The sequence below is a fragment of the Archocentrus centrarchus genome, chromosome 15, assembly GCF_007364275.1.
Source record: "Archocentrus centrarchus isolate MPI-CPG fArcCen1 chromosome 15, fArcCen1, whole genome shotgun sequence".
Taxonomy (NCBI): domain Eukaryota; kingdom Metazoa; phylum Chordata; class Actinopteri; order Cichliformes; family Cichlidae; genus Archocentrus; species Archocentrus centrarchus.
This window is the reverse complement of record NC_044360.1, coordinates 14,534,568-14,548,341: the sequence shown is the minus strand read 5'-3', so window position 1 is coordinate 14,548,341 and position 13,774 is coordinate 14,534,568. Positions and strand designations below refer to the sequence as shown.

General features: G+C 40.0%; 2 protein-coding genes across 2 annotated transcripts; both read left to right on the top strand.

Annotated features, from left to right (window-relative positions):
* The first annotated feature begins 1,150 nt into the window (after window positions 1-1,150).
* Window positions 1,151-3,792, top strand: LOC115793446 (multiple inositol polyphosphate phosphatase 1-like). The gene is made up of 5 exons (XM_030748445.1): window positions 1,151-1,765; window positions 1,842-2,036; window positions 2,546-2,643; window positions 2,785-2,915; window positions 3,053-3,792. Exons 1-5 carry the CDS (start codon window positions 1,189-1,191, stop codon window positions 3,432-3,434), a joined length of 1,383 nt encoding a protein of 460 aa, XP_030604305.1. The 5' UTR covers window positions 1,151-1,188; the 3' UTR covers window positions 3,435-3,792.
* Window positions 3,793-4,377: 585 nt separating this feature from the next.
* On the top strand, window positions 4,378-12,947 carry LOC115793144 (multiple inositol polyphosphate phosphatase 1-like). Its single transcript, XM_030747965.1, has 5 exons — window positions 4,378-5,017; window positions 5,094-5,288; window positions 6,661-6,758; window positions 8,601-8,731; window positions 12,052-12,947. Exons 1-5 carry the CDS (start codon window positions 4,429-4,431, stop codon window positions 12,431-12,433), a joined length of 1,395 nt encoding a protein of 464 aa, XP_030603825.1. The 5' UTR covers window positions 4,378-4,428; the 3' UTR covers window positions 12,434-12,947.
* Window positions 12,948-13,774: the final 827 nt, after the last annotated feature.

Sequence of the window (13,774 nt, the reverse complement as noted above, 5' to 3'; positions counted from 1 at the left end):
TGGAGTTCTGCGTAGTGTTGTTAGAGTTTATCATAATTTAAAACATAAATAAGAAAAAAAAAAGCTAAATCAAATTCATCAGTAATGCATTAAAATCTGATTAAAAATAATAATTTGATCCAGCTGGTTCCCTTAAAACAAGAACATAAACAATAATAATCACCCTGATACAATTCTACCACTGATGAAGGATTATAAAGCCCCAATATGGGAGCCTTAGACTTAGCATATTTTGATACGTACTGGCTCTCATTATGGTTTTTAATTATGCTTCTTTTGGCATAGTAAATGAATAGATTTTCTCCAGTTTAGCCTGGCAGGGCATTTACTGCCTTTTCATCCTGATCTGCCTTAAACAGAAATTTTATAAGAAACTTTGTGTTAACAGATTTGTGAGTTTTTCTTTATACTAATGAATGTCTTTTATTCATCTCTGAGAACCTAATCCTAATTTGTAAAATGCAAAGCATGGCTGCATAGTTGTCAATTATATACAACTAATATCAAACGGAGCACTTTTTTTGCTCTAAGCTCCAACAAGTCATAAAAATCTCAACAAACAGTGAATATGCTTTTCATTTCTCTTTGCTCAAAACTGAAAATTTTAATATCTTATGACAAGTACTGGGGGAGTATTTAATGAATTGTAATAAGGAGGGACAAAAAAAAAAACCCCCAAAACAAAACAGTGACTCATCAGTAATGGCCGGAAGTCACTTGGGAAATAAAAGGCAAATGGAAAGTTCATGAAATTGCACAACAGTGCTCAGTGTTTAGCTGTGTGCACATAGGCCTATAATACGTGTCATCAAACCGGAAGGCTGTGGTAGGAGGGCCTTCCAGTAAGACACTTGAAAGATCACTGAAATATTAAGAGCTCATTAGCTATAGTTTTATTTGTTTTGTTTGTTTGTAAAGGTGGGACTTTCTAATAAGCTTTTTACAAAATAATAACATATAAGGAGGCAAATGCTTTAAAGATACTGACAAGATTAATATGTATTCTTTCAATTTCCACTCTTTTTATGTTGCCAGTGACTGTGTTACACAAAGCATATTTACTTTCAGAATGTGCTCTGAGGAAATGAAGGTAAATAAACTGCAGTGGACTTTACTCCGTCCTATTTTTGATGAAATCACATGGATTTTGTTTTGGTCCCTTCAAACGAGTTTCTTCAAGCTTGCAGCATGTTGACTTTTCTTTGGAAATTTACTGTTTTTTTTTTTTACATCTCATGCTTTTTAGCTTATTGCGTGATGCTTGAAGATGACCCAAATATACCAGCAATCGCCAAATATTTCAACACAAAAGGGAGGTATGAGGAAGTCAACCCGTACCTCAGAGTGGACATACTTGCTGTAAACAGATCTATTTTACAGCCTCCATCAGAAGAGTGTCAACAAATCCATCTGACAGCCATAATAAGACATGGCACAAGATACCCGACAACCAAAAATATTAAGGAGATGCAGCAGCTCTATAATATCATCCTGCACAATGCCTCAGGTGAACAGAGCTGGCTGCGTGAACTCCAGACCCAGTGGACGATGTGGTACACTGAGGACATGGACGGCCGACTCGTCCAGAAAGGTGTGAATGAGCTCAAGCATCTGGCTGTCAGGCTGTCAAAGTTGTTCCCCTCGCTGATTTCAGAGGAGAAGCTGCGGGGTGGATTCATCAAATTCATAACCAGCTCAAAGCACAGATGTGTCAACAGCACGCTGTCCTTCAAGGCAGGAATGACAGAGCACTGGAATATTAAAGGTATGACCATGATGGTGATGACCACTTACATGCATAACCTGTTGATCATTGTAACCCGTGACTTTCTTCTGTGCAGATATGGAGTTTGATCATGCAGTGAACGATGCTCTCATGAGGTTTTTTGACACGTGCACCAGGTTTGTGGAGGAAGTTGATAACAACCCGTCAGCTGTGACAGAGGTGGACAAGTTCAAGCAGGGCCCAGAGATGAGGAGGGTCCAGCAGAAGATGGCAGACCACCTCAACATCCCATACAGTCTCATCACATATGGTTGTATTATGTGCACTCTTAGTAACAAGCCTTCTAAAATGACTGGTAGAGGTGTCTTCCGGGTCTATTGCAGGTTCCTGTATTAACAAAGCAATTTCTTGCTTATAATAGTACTCTATGTTAATTTATGAAGTATAATTTATTTTGTTGTAAATTAGCTATTAATCCAATCTAATGCATATTTTGTATTCAGTGCTGGGCAGGACAGTGTGCTGAACATCTTGGTGATCATACAGTATTTTACAATGGATGGAGCTGTTTTCTCATTTGGAAGTAATGACTCCTCTGCAACTGGCTGCAGCAAGCCTTGTCATTTATGGGCTTTAGAACCATTTACTAAATTGAGCAACCTTATCTACCTAGGTGCTTCAGTGGTATTCTGAGCAACCAGATGAAGTGCTCTCTAAGTGCTTTCTAGTTCATTTTTGTAAGAGTGCCATCTCTCTCAAAGAGAAGAATCAATGTTTGCACAGCCTGCGTGACTAAACCACTTGACATTTATCCTGCAGATATGGCTGAGGCTGCATTTTACCTGTGTGCTTACGAATTTGCAATTAAGTCAGTGAAGTCCCCCTGGTGTCAGCTCTTTGATGAGGATGATGCAAAGGTAGGAGGTCGTGATCAGCTATATATATAGTGTACATGCTTATGAGGGTGATTACAGAAACCAGGAGATTTCTGTGGGTCAAATAGTTAAACTTATTGTTTCAAGTTGGTTTATTTTATATATATTTTTTCTGAATAACAGGTTATTGAGTTTGCAAGTGACCTGAGGGAATTCTGGAAAAGAGGCTATGGTCATGATATTAACAGCAGGGCGAGCTGCATCCTCTTTCATGACGTGTTTAACCGACTGGACAAAGTGGCCGCCCAGAACATGTAGGTGACCTTTTAATGACTTGTAGTCTCCTTAAATGTAGGTTGCTGATGCCCTCGATTAAAGGAATACATAAAATAGTTATGGTCACAGAAATACAAACCAGTTATCAAAGTTATCTTTGTCCTGTATATGCCAGGTCAGGCCAGCAGGTGGCTGAAGCTGTAACAGTCCAGATTGGCCATGCAGACACCCTGCTGCCACTGCTTACACTTCTGGGCTTCTTCAAGGACAGCGAACCGCTGACATCAACCAACTTTGCTACACAGGCCCATCGTTCCTTCCGCACCAGTCACATGATGCCCTATGCAGCTAACTTGATCCTGGTGCTCTATGACTGCGGGGGAGGCGACCTCAGAGTGCAGCCACTGCTCAATGAGAAGCCTGTAACTTTCCCCGGTTTGACTGATCGGGCCTCCATGCCGCTCTATCGAGATGTCTTAGAACACTACAAGGATCTGCTTCAAGGCTGCAACTTTGAAACTGAGTGTCAGGTGTTCAAACAGCCAGCTGAAGATTAAACAGACATTTACAGTGGACTTATTATCTTATATTTCCACAGTGGAACAAATGATAGGCTCCTCCAGTGAAAACACAATTGACCCAAAAAGCTTTCTGAGTGTTAAATTTTAAAGTGATCGCAATTTTATAAAAGCACTAATGTGTTTTCATAAGGAGTAAATGTGCCCTATTTTGTTTTACAAAATAAAAAGAAATGCTCTTAAAATAAAGTCCCACTAAATAGTTTTAAGCTTGGAAAGTTCCATGACTATAGATACTGTATGATTCATTGAAAATTAGAGCAGCCCCAACTGTAATAAGCCATGTTAACATAATAGGAGTTGCCATCTGTGAAGTCATAAATCCAGCATAAAAGTTTGCAATAGCATACAATAATGTCTTTTCTATTATTATTAATGAATGAATGAATGAATGAATTTGCCTGGCAAGGGAGAACACAAATTCCTACAGAATATCTGAACACAAATACTCTAAATAATGAAACAAAGTTGTAGTCACTTTTAAAACTGTAGGTTACCTTGGTCGTGTGTAAAGATTGCATTTATTTATATGCTAAGCTGAGGCCTGCCTAATGGAGTAAATAAAGAGTTTGCTTTGAATTATGGGGGAAGGTGGCAAGAAGAGAAAACGGAGGCACTTCAGATCAGGGACCTCTACCCTAAATGATTCTTCATTAGCTATACCTAAAGCTACACATAACATCTATCCATACGTTCACATGCTTTAGTCTGAGACAGTGAGCTACATTTGTCAGGGTTTCATTTGAAAAAATCGATTTACAGTATATGTGTCCAAATATATCGCATAACTTTTGGAAACTGTGATAGACGCAGTGACATGTCATCGTCTTAAGGTATCTGATCATCATGAATATTAATGAATAAGCAGAGCTTGTCATTTTCGTATGGCTCCCTCTGTAAGGCATTGGTTGTAACAGTCCCACATGAACGACGTCATTCTCGGGTGTGCGCACGGCCTCGCAAGTAACTGATCATGAAGATCACTTTACGGAAAATCATTCTTTTTTATTTCACCATCATAACGGGCATTTCCAGCTGTTTTCGCAACGATTTGAATCCGGAGGACAACCGAGACATCCCAGCGATCGCCAAATATTTCAGCACAAAAGGGAGGTATGAGGAAGTGAACCCGTACCTCATAGAGGACATATTTGCTGTAAACAGATCTATGTTACAGCCTCCATCTGCAGAATGTCGCGAAATCCATCTGACAGCCATAATAAGACACGGAACGAGGTACCCGACGACCAAAAACGTCAAAAAAATGCAGAAGCTTTACGACCTGGTCCGGAGCAGTAACCCTTCCAAAAAGAGCTGGCTGCGTGAACTCCAGACCCAGTGGACGATGTGGTACACTGAGGACATGGACGGCCGACTCGTCCAGAAAGGTGTGAACGATCACAAGCATCTGGCTGTCAGGCTGTCAAAGTTGTTCCCCTCGCTGATTTCAGAGGAGAAGCTGCGGGGTGGATTCATCAAATTCATAACCAGCTCAAAGCACAGATGTGTCAACAGCACGCTGTCCTTCAAGGCAGGACTGACAGAGCACTGGAATATTAAAGGTATGACCATGATGGTGATGACCACTTACATGCATAACCTGTTGATCATTGTAACCCGTGACTTTCTTCTGTGCAGATATGGAGTTTGATCATGCAGTGAACGATGCTCTCATGAGGTTTTTTGACACGTGCACCAGGTTTGTGGAGGAAGTTGATAACAACCCATCAGCTATGACAGAAGTGGACATGTTCAAGCAGGGCCCAGAGATGAGGAGGGTCCAGCAGAAAATCGCAGACCACCTCAACATCTCATACAGTCTCATCACAGATGGTCAGTGTTGTATAAAAGTATACAGAATATTAAGACAGTGTTAAATCAAGGAAGAGTGTGTCCTATACAGTCAGATTAAGGTATTTTTAAATGTTAAGCACCAGCTGATTTCAGTGCACACAGCATCTAAACGTGGCAGCAGGCGTATTTTCTGACCCTCGGTTTTCTGTGTGTAAATTTGCATCAGAAAATGCACAACGTGCAGCTAAAATTACATGAAAAGGCAAGACCAAGTTGACTTTTTTTTTTTTCTTACAAGCAAATTCACAAATAATGAAATTGACAAAAAGCACAACTTAAGCATGTTTAATACCTTACACACTAAGTCCAGTCTTGGTGTTATGTCATTATACATTACCTTTGTAGTTCCAGCTGTTACAGGCACCCGCAAATGTAGAAGTCACACTCAGTGGAGGTTCATTTATAAACTACCCTCATCTGAACTGGTGACATCCTTATAAAGTCACAGAGGACTGTGGCCACAAAAATGAATCCATCACTCATCAGAAAGTTCAGCAGTACACTTCCTCACATCCCAAACTATCAATTCACTCAGTTTCAGGTAGATCAGATGACAGCTGTTGAGTTAGGCATAGAACAGACAGATCTGATCTAATTACAATTCATTTTTATAAGCTTTTCAAATCTTGGTTTGACTGGTTTACCAGTTGAATACTGCCTACATGTAACCAATAATTATTACCAAACATAGTCCCGGTTGGGAACCTCTCTGTAACTTCACAGTTACATACCAGTCCCTTTCTAGGAAATTACAAGAAGTCATGGAACAGTAAACTATGAGAGGGGCATTTATTAGACTCTAATTCCCATCCATCCATTTTGAAACTTTCAAATTAGAGGGAATGCTGTTTATGACATATTATTGGACTTATTAAAGCAATCATTTGCACATTAGGTGGAGCTGTTGTTTAACTTAAAAACAATAATGCTCCATCAAATTATGAGTTCACTGAGCTTTAGCTTTGATGCTTATTGTAGAAATTTCCCAGCTTGGTTGAAACAGAGTCACAATCCCAAGGACAGTGTTGGAAAATTCATTTCCATATTTCCCAGAGAAGGACTGTACTTTAACTTTGTTATTACATGAAAATGTGAAAAAAAAAAAGAGTCAACTGATGGTTTTCATGAATGCAAACACTACCAAAAGCATAGCCTCCTCTCCAGAGGTAATAAAACCTGTATCTATCAAGATAAGATTATAGAAAGTAAAAAAAAAAAAGTTGTTTTTTCTTCTTTCCTGTCTGGTAATAATTTTACAACTTCATATCTTTTATTTAAGGAAAGGAAAGGAGAGGAAAGGAGAAGGAAAAAGAAAGATTATTAACATTTTGTTTAAATTTTTCTCCTGCAGATATGGCTGAAGCTGCATTTTACTTGTGCGCTTATGAGTTTGCCATCAAGACTGTGAACTCTCCGTGGTGTCGTCTCTTCGATGAGGTCGACGCACAGGTGTGGGCCTCAGCTAGACTTGATGTGGCAGTGGTATCGCATGTCTATAAGAGCACGAAAAAAGAAGATCCAATCATTAGGGCGGCACATTAATCAGAAAACATGTTTCAGATTAATTTGTGTTAATCATCGGTCACAATGGGGAAAACATGATGCTTCCCCCCACAAGTACACGTAGTTTCAGAATCCAAAAATAGTAACTGCTACATCTTTAGCACTTTTCAATTTTTATACTTTGCAAATTTATTTACAGCTTCCTTTTTTTTAACTAGTGCTAGCAAGCACCGAGATAGATGATATATTGATATATTACTGAATGAAAAGATGGAGTCTCACTAATGATGATGATGTGGCTCTGTATTAATTAAGAAAGACTCTATGTTTTAGGAAAGGCAATTTCAAATGAAATATCCTTAGCCATGCTTTCTTGGAAATTAAAGATTAAATTCTATTAGAAATTTAAATTTTTTTTCCATCAAAGGCTATAAACACCTCTTTTAGTTACCATAAGGCAAGACCTGAACTAACAAACTCAAGCTTAAATAGGTGAAGTAACTGCCAAAAATTTAACAAAACAATCTAGGGGGGTCACTGGCCATCTTTCGTGCAAATTTCTCATGGATTGGACTGGTGATTTTGCTGTAATATTGTTAACAGACAGACAGACGTACCAAAAACAATACTCCGGTTCCTCCCTCCAGGGGGCGGGGTAATAATAAAGATATAACCTGTTTATCCAGTTGATGGCAGTAACTTGCTGAATTTGGCTCCAATCTACCAATAAAATAGAAAGCAAGAAGAAAACCAGTCAAATTAAAAGAGACACCCTGTATTACAGCGGTTACTTTTAGTTTTGCTATACAATTTGTGTAGTCTGTTTTATAAATGAATAAATATAGTCAAATAATGGGCCAAACTTTCACGGGTCCTGCCTAATGCTTCCCCTGCCTCACCACACAGTCTTCCCAAACACAGTGGCTGGTGTTGCAATCTGACTTCAGTCTGAAATGCCACATGCACAGTGAAAGATCAACTTGTTTCTAACGGTTTTTTTGTTTGTTTTTTTTAAGTGACAAAGTTCTCTTTGCATGCAGACTAGTTTTGCACTATTACCCCAGTGTTGAAATCACTTCATTGGCTGCCAGTCCAACAAAGAATTACCCTTTAACACTAGAACTCCCATGGTGGTCATTTTGACCATTTTCAAATTTAGCAGTGCAATATCTTTTTTGCTATTAACCCCATGTAACTGTAGTACCCTGACTTTACTAAATATGTGTATATTTTATTCTAACATTGTAATTTTTTAAAAATTACAAGACACAAGAGAGTTATGAGTGTTTCTACCTAGAACTCCCATATGTGGTCATTATGACCACAATACATTATTTACATAAATTTATTCTAAATAATTATGACATGTATAAATATAATTTGTAATTGATAAAAGATCAAAGAATACATGTATCTGTAATGTTACCAATCAACTTAAGATGGTCGTGGCCATGGTAATAGCTGTCATATTGACTATATGCATATACAGCGTAATTTCGTGAAACTGGATGCTTTTTGACTCCTGATGGTGCTGAGGATGTTTTCTGTTACTGTGGTCCTGTTCTTTGGGATTACCTCTGTGTGTGTGTGTGTGTGTGTGTGTGTGTGTGTGTGTGTGTGTGTGTGTGTGTGTGTGTGTGTGTGTGTGTGTGTGTGTTATATTTTATTTTAAGATTTTGTTGTTTTTATTGCCTTAAGGCACTGTACACCTACATAAGCACATTGAGTTCATGTGGAATGAAATATGCTATATGAACTGACATCGATACTGACTATTTGGTTCAACAGGTACTGGAGTATGCAAATGATTTGAAGCACTTCTGGAAAAGAGGCTATGGTTATGACATTAACAGCAAGTCAAGCTGTATTCTCTTCCACGATGTGTTCAGCCGTCTGGATAAAGTAGTCGAAGAAAACAAGTAAGTACAACTTAAATGGTGTTGCGCTACATGTATATTTTTCCTCATTTTAATAAAACCATTTGGAAAAATGGCAATGGCACAGATTCAACAAGTTGCTGGAAACATTCCACTGAGACTTTGGTCCATTGCAACACGATAGCATCACACATTTGCGGCATGAATGTGCAGCCGACAAATCTGCAGCAAATCTCCTGTTCCACATCCCAAAAGAGCTTCACTTGGATCGAGCTCTGATGACAGTGGAGGCCATTTGAGCACAGTGAACTCATTGTCATCTTCAAGAAACCAGTTTGAGATTATTTGCGCTTTATGACATGGCACATTATTCTGCTGGAAACGGCAATCAGAAAATGGGTACGGTGTGGTCGCAAAGGGATGAACATGATCAGCAAGAATACTCAGGTAGTGTCGTTTGGGGCCGGGTTGGCTGCTTCGCCGGGGTGCCACTGGCTCTGTGCTGGTGCCCTCTCACCCACACTTGGTGTCCATATAAGTTCTGTGTGTGTGTGCGCATGAATGTGTGACAGTCATATGTGTGAGTATGAATATATGATTTGTGTGTGTGTGTGTGTGGTGCATTTGTGTGTGTGTGTGTGTGTGGTGCATGTGTGTGCGTGTGTGTGGTGCATGTGTGTGCGTGTGTGTGGTGCATGTGTGCATGTGGTGCATGTGTGTGCGTGTGTGTGTGTGTGTGTGTGCGTGTGTGTGCGTATGTATGTGTGTGGTACATGTGTGTGTGTGTGTGTGTGTGTGTGTGCATGTGTGTGAGTGTATGGACAGCAGGGCCTGGGCCTGTGGTTCACTGAGCCTTGGCACCTGTGGGACATGGTTGCGGAGGGTGGGAGTCCCCCCTCCCTATCACTCCCTATCGCTTCCTGCTGCTTCCTGCTGGTTGCCACTGCTGCCCCTGGAGTGTCGGGTGCCCGTGGGTCCCGGGGTTCGCGGCTGGATGTCTTGGCGTGGTTCTTGGCCCGCTCCCTTGGCAGTTGTGGCCTGGGGGTGGCTCGGGCCTCTTTGGCGTGGGGGGGGGCTCTGCTGGGTGTCGGGCGGTTCTCGGGCGCCGGGGGCCCTGGGGCCGCATTCGCGGCTCGTGCGGGGGATGCCGGCCCGCGGCGGGGGTTGGCTGCTCATTGCCTCTGGCTGTCTGGACTCTTGCCGTTTGGCCGTGGGGGGGTCCGTCTGGGGTCTCCCTCCCTCCTCCTCTGGGGTGTGTGCGCAGTTGCCATCGGGATGTGTGGCCTCTCGTCTTCTGATGTCCTGGTGGGCCGTGGATAGGCCGCGTCCCCTGGGTCCTTTCCCGTTCGCCTCTGGATCACGAGGGGCAGGATTGCAGTTTCTTGCCTCCATTGGTGAGTACGTTCCATGACAGAGGCACATACACACATTACTTGCAAGCAACAGCAGGATTATGTGTGTGTATGGGTGTATGCGTATGTGTGTGCAGGTGTAGATATGTGGATATCATTTTTTGATTATTCTTTTCTCACCTTTGTTTTGTTTTTGTTTTTCTTTCTCACTCCTTTTTGTACCCTTTCCTTTCTGCCTGTCACGCCTGGTATAAATAAATAAAATAAAATCAAAATACAAACTAAATACATGCTAACAAGAGTAGCCTATTGTAAAACTTAAAGAGCTATTCTTGGAAAAGCAAATATGTTTGGTACACCAGCGTATTCGGATCATATTCTGAGTGCGAAAACTGCCAGACATGACAGGCTAAAAAAAAAAAAAAAAAAAAAAAAAAAAAAAAAAAAAAAATATATATATATAATGAGCTGCTGTTATGTGACTGGCCAATAAGAGATTGCCGTTATGAAGCACATGGATAGTGGCCGCTGAGTGTAACTAGTGAAGAGCCTGCTTAAATAGGGTGCATTTTAATGTGGTTTTGTTACGTGTCACAAGCATGCAATCGTAAAGTTCCTGTTTTAAAACTGGAACTGCTTTCTGGCCTTGCCCTCCTTTTTTCACAGCACATCAAAAGCCTGTTTGAAGGCTAAGACTTTTAGGGATAAAAGTAAAATTACTTTTACACCAGGGTTCAGTAAGAGTTTGGCTCTTGATTGTGATTGTTAAAGTTAGATTTAAAAGGTTTAGAAATAAATAAATATGTATGTGTTTGTATATGTATGTGTTTGTTTATATGTGTACCCCGCCTTCTACACAAGAGTGGAGCAGGCAACAGCCTCTCAATGAGACACACTGGTAACAGGAAACAAGTTTTAGCCTAAATATGAGAGACTAAATCTTGCATTGTACATCCTTGGCATCCCAGCAAGTGATTTTTTTGCATTTTTAAACAGTTTTATAGGCTCTGTATGTCTTTGCTTCTCTGTATTGATCCCATTTTGTTACAGTGTACCTTGCTATTACGTGATGGCTCTGAGGTATCAGGTGGTTAGTGTGGATGTTGCTCTTGTTGCTGTTCATTTAATCAGCATTCCATCAGTTCCACATCTTTGGTCCTTGTCTTTATATGTCTTGTTCCCTGTGCCCATTTATGAAGTATACCCTGCCTCCCCCATCTCTGCTCTAAGGTGGTTTGGTTTTTGTTCTAGAAACTTCAGTGTTTATGGAGACATTGTTTAGTTTTCAATATTCCTTAATCAAGCAGGTGTGAAACACCCTGGTTAAATATTTCCTTAGTTAATGCCTTACTAGTATGAGTATTAAATTAACCTTCCACAGTCATATCAGACACTTCAAAATGTTACCTTGTAAAAGGTTTGTACAAGGTACAGACAGTCTACAGTTTTGCATCATACATTTCGTGGTATCATCTTAAGTGAGCTGTAGAAAAGATTGCAGTTTATCTGTATCAACCCAAATCTATCATCTGGTTGCAAAAGACCTTTAATGACACTTTGCTTTTCATTTCCAACCCAGATTTCAATTTGCTCCTTAAGCTAAATAAAAACTGCAAATATTACCATCATTTTTTGATTAGTCAATTGATCTGTCTACAAATTACCAAAAAACTAGCTACAGCCAAATTTAATGTACTTATGTCAGCCGGTCACTCGAACCACTTTGGATCACAATCATTTGATAAGCTGGAGCCAGTTCTAATAAGTTCTAATAGATATCAGTTGTTAAGAGATTGTCAGAATTGTTGCATGTGTGAGATTTCTGGCAATCAACCAAATAATTAACCAAGTGATTAACTGACTAACTGTTTGAGTACTATATTTTATTGCTCAGGAAATGATCAGGACTACATTTTGAAGATTTTTGTCCTCTGATAGTATGGATAATTTACTTTGTTTTGTTTGTTTTTACACAGAGCTCATTCTGAAACTGTATTGTATATTCTGTAGGTCAGGCCAACAGGTGGCCGAAGCTGTTACAGTCCAGGTGGGCCATGCGGAAACGCTCCTGCCACTGCTTACACTTCTGGGCTTCTTCAAGGACAGCGAAACGCTGACGTCAACCAACTTTGCTACACAGGCCCATCGTTCCTTCCGCACCAGCCTTATGTTGCCCTATGCAGCTAACTTGCTCCTGGTGCTCTATGACTGCGGGGGAGGCAACCTCAGACTGCAGCCACTGCTCAATGAGAAGTCTGTAACTTTCCCCGGTTTGACTGATCGGGCCTCCATGCCGCTCTATCGAGATGTCTTAGAGCACTACAAGGATCTGCTTCAAGGCTGCGACTTTGAGACTGAATGTCAGCTTTTCAAGCAGCCTGTTGAAGTTTAAGCAGGCAGGGTATTTTCTAGAAAGGAAGGCAATATTATATGGTATTATCTGAGTCTGAATATGTCTGCTGTGTAAATCATGAATATTTCACTGTTTAACGTGGTCCTTTTTTTTCTGAATAGGAGCAATACGGCAGGATTTTTACTCTAACAATCTAGTGTCTCTTAAACAGCCAGTGACCTCAACCTACAAAATGAATTTCAATTTCAAGTTAACATAGTATAATAAATATTTTTTGCAAAGCTACCTTTCATCACTGCATTACATGCATTAATGAAAAAAATAATTTTTGCAGTGTAAACACTTATGTTTTACATAAAAGGCTGCCTGCTTTCTGCAATGGAAAGCTATTTTAAATGTGCTACCATTTGTGGTCAAGCACACTCAGGACAAGGTATACAGTATTTAAAAAAAAAAAAGGTTTACCTTGTATAACTGTGATATATGTGGGTTAATTTTATAAACTCCCATTAAAGACAAACAGTATTCAACAACTGATCTGCTGTTAGCCAAAGCTACTATCTCCCTCATTCCTTCTCTCATTCTGCTGACATCTGATGCATCTAATCAGCAATACATGCTTAGATGCACCAGATTATACAGCAGCGCTCATCTACCAACTGAAACAACAGTGTGCACCTAAGAAACAAAATAAATAAAACATGTACAGAAAATGTTTTTTGTTTTTGTCAAATCGGTTATGTTTGGCAAAACAACAAGCACAATGAAGTGGTGGCACATTTTTATTGTAACTGGGATGGCTTCCTTTGGGTTGGCTCCCAGCCCACAGACCATATGAGAGAAAGCTTAAACACTGTAATGAGTTTTAGTGAACTTTTATCGTTTAGCAGTTTCACGTTACATGTTAAGAAGCCTTTTATCTTCATTGGTTAGCATACAATAAAGCTAATAATGAGAAATTGAATTCAACGTGCCACTAAATGTAACCAGCAGTTACCGACAGTTTTTAAGGTGGTATTGTGTGTTATTCAGAACGTGAGTTGAAGCTGTGTATCAGTCAACACATCATTATATCATATCCATTATCATTATGATGGTTGATGATTAAGTTCTTCTTTGTAATGCTTAGCTTAACTTTCTCTGTTAAGTCAGTCTTTCCTCTTCAGGCTCTTAAAAGGGCGTTTGATGTGTTCTTTCTCTCATCTGCAGCCCAAAACGGACCAAATGAGAACATTAAAATACAACAACAAAATGCAACATTGTTGTTGCAGTGCTGGCAGAAAATCACTAGTCTTGTAAATTCATTAGTTAATATCTTTTATTTGCTAGTGCTCTCCTCTAACTTGACAGTTGCACATTTCAGCTTTGAAGCTAAACTAA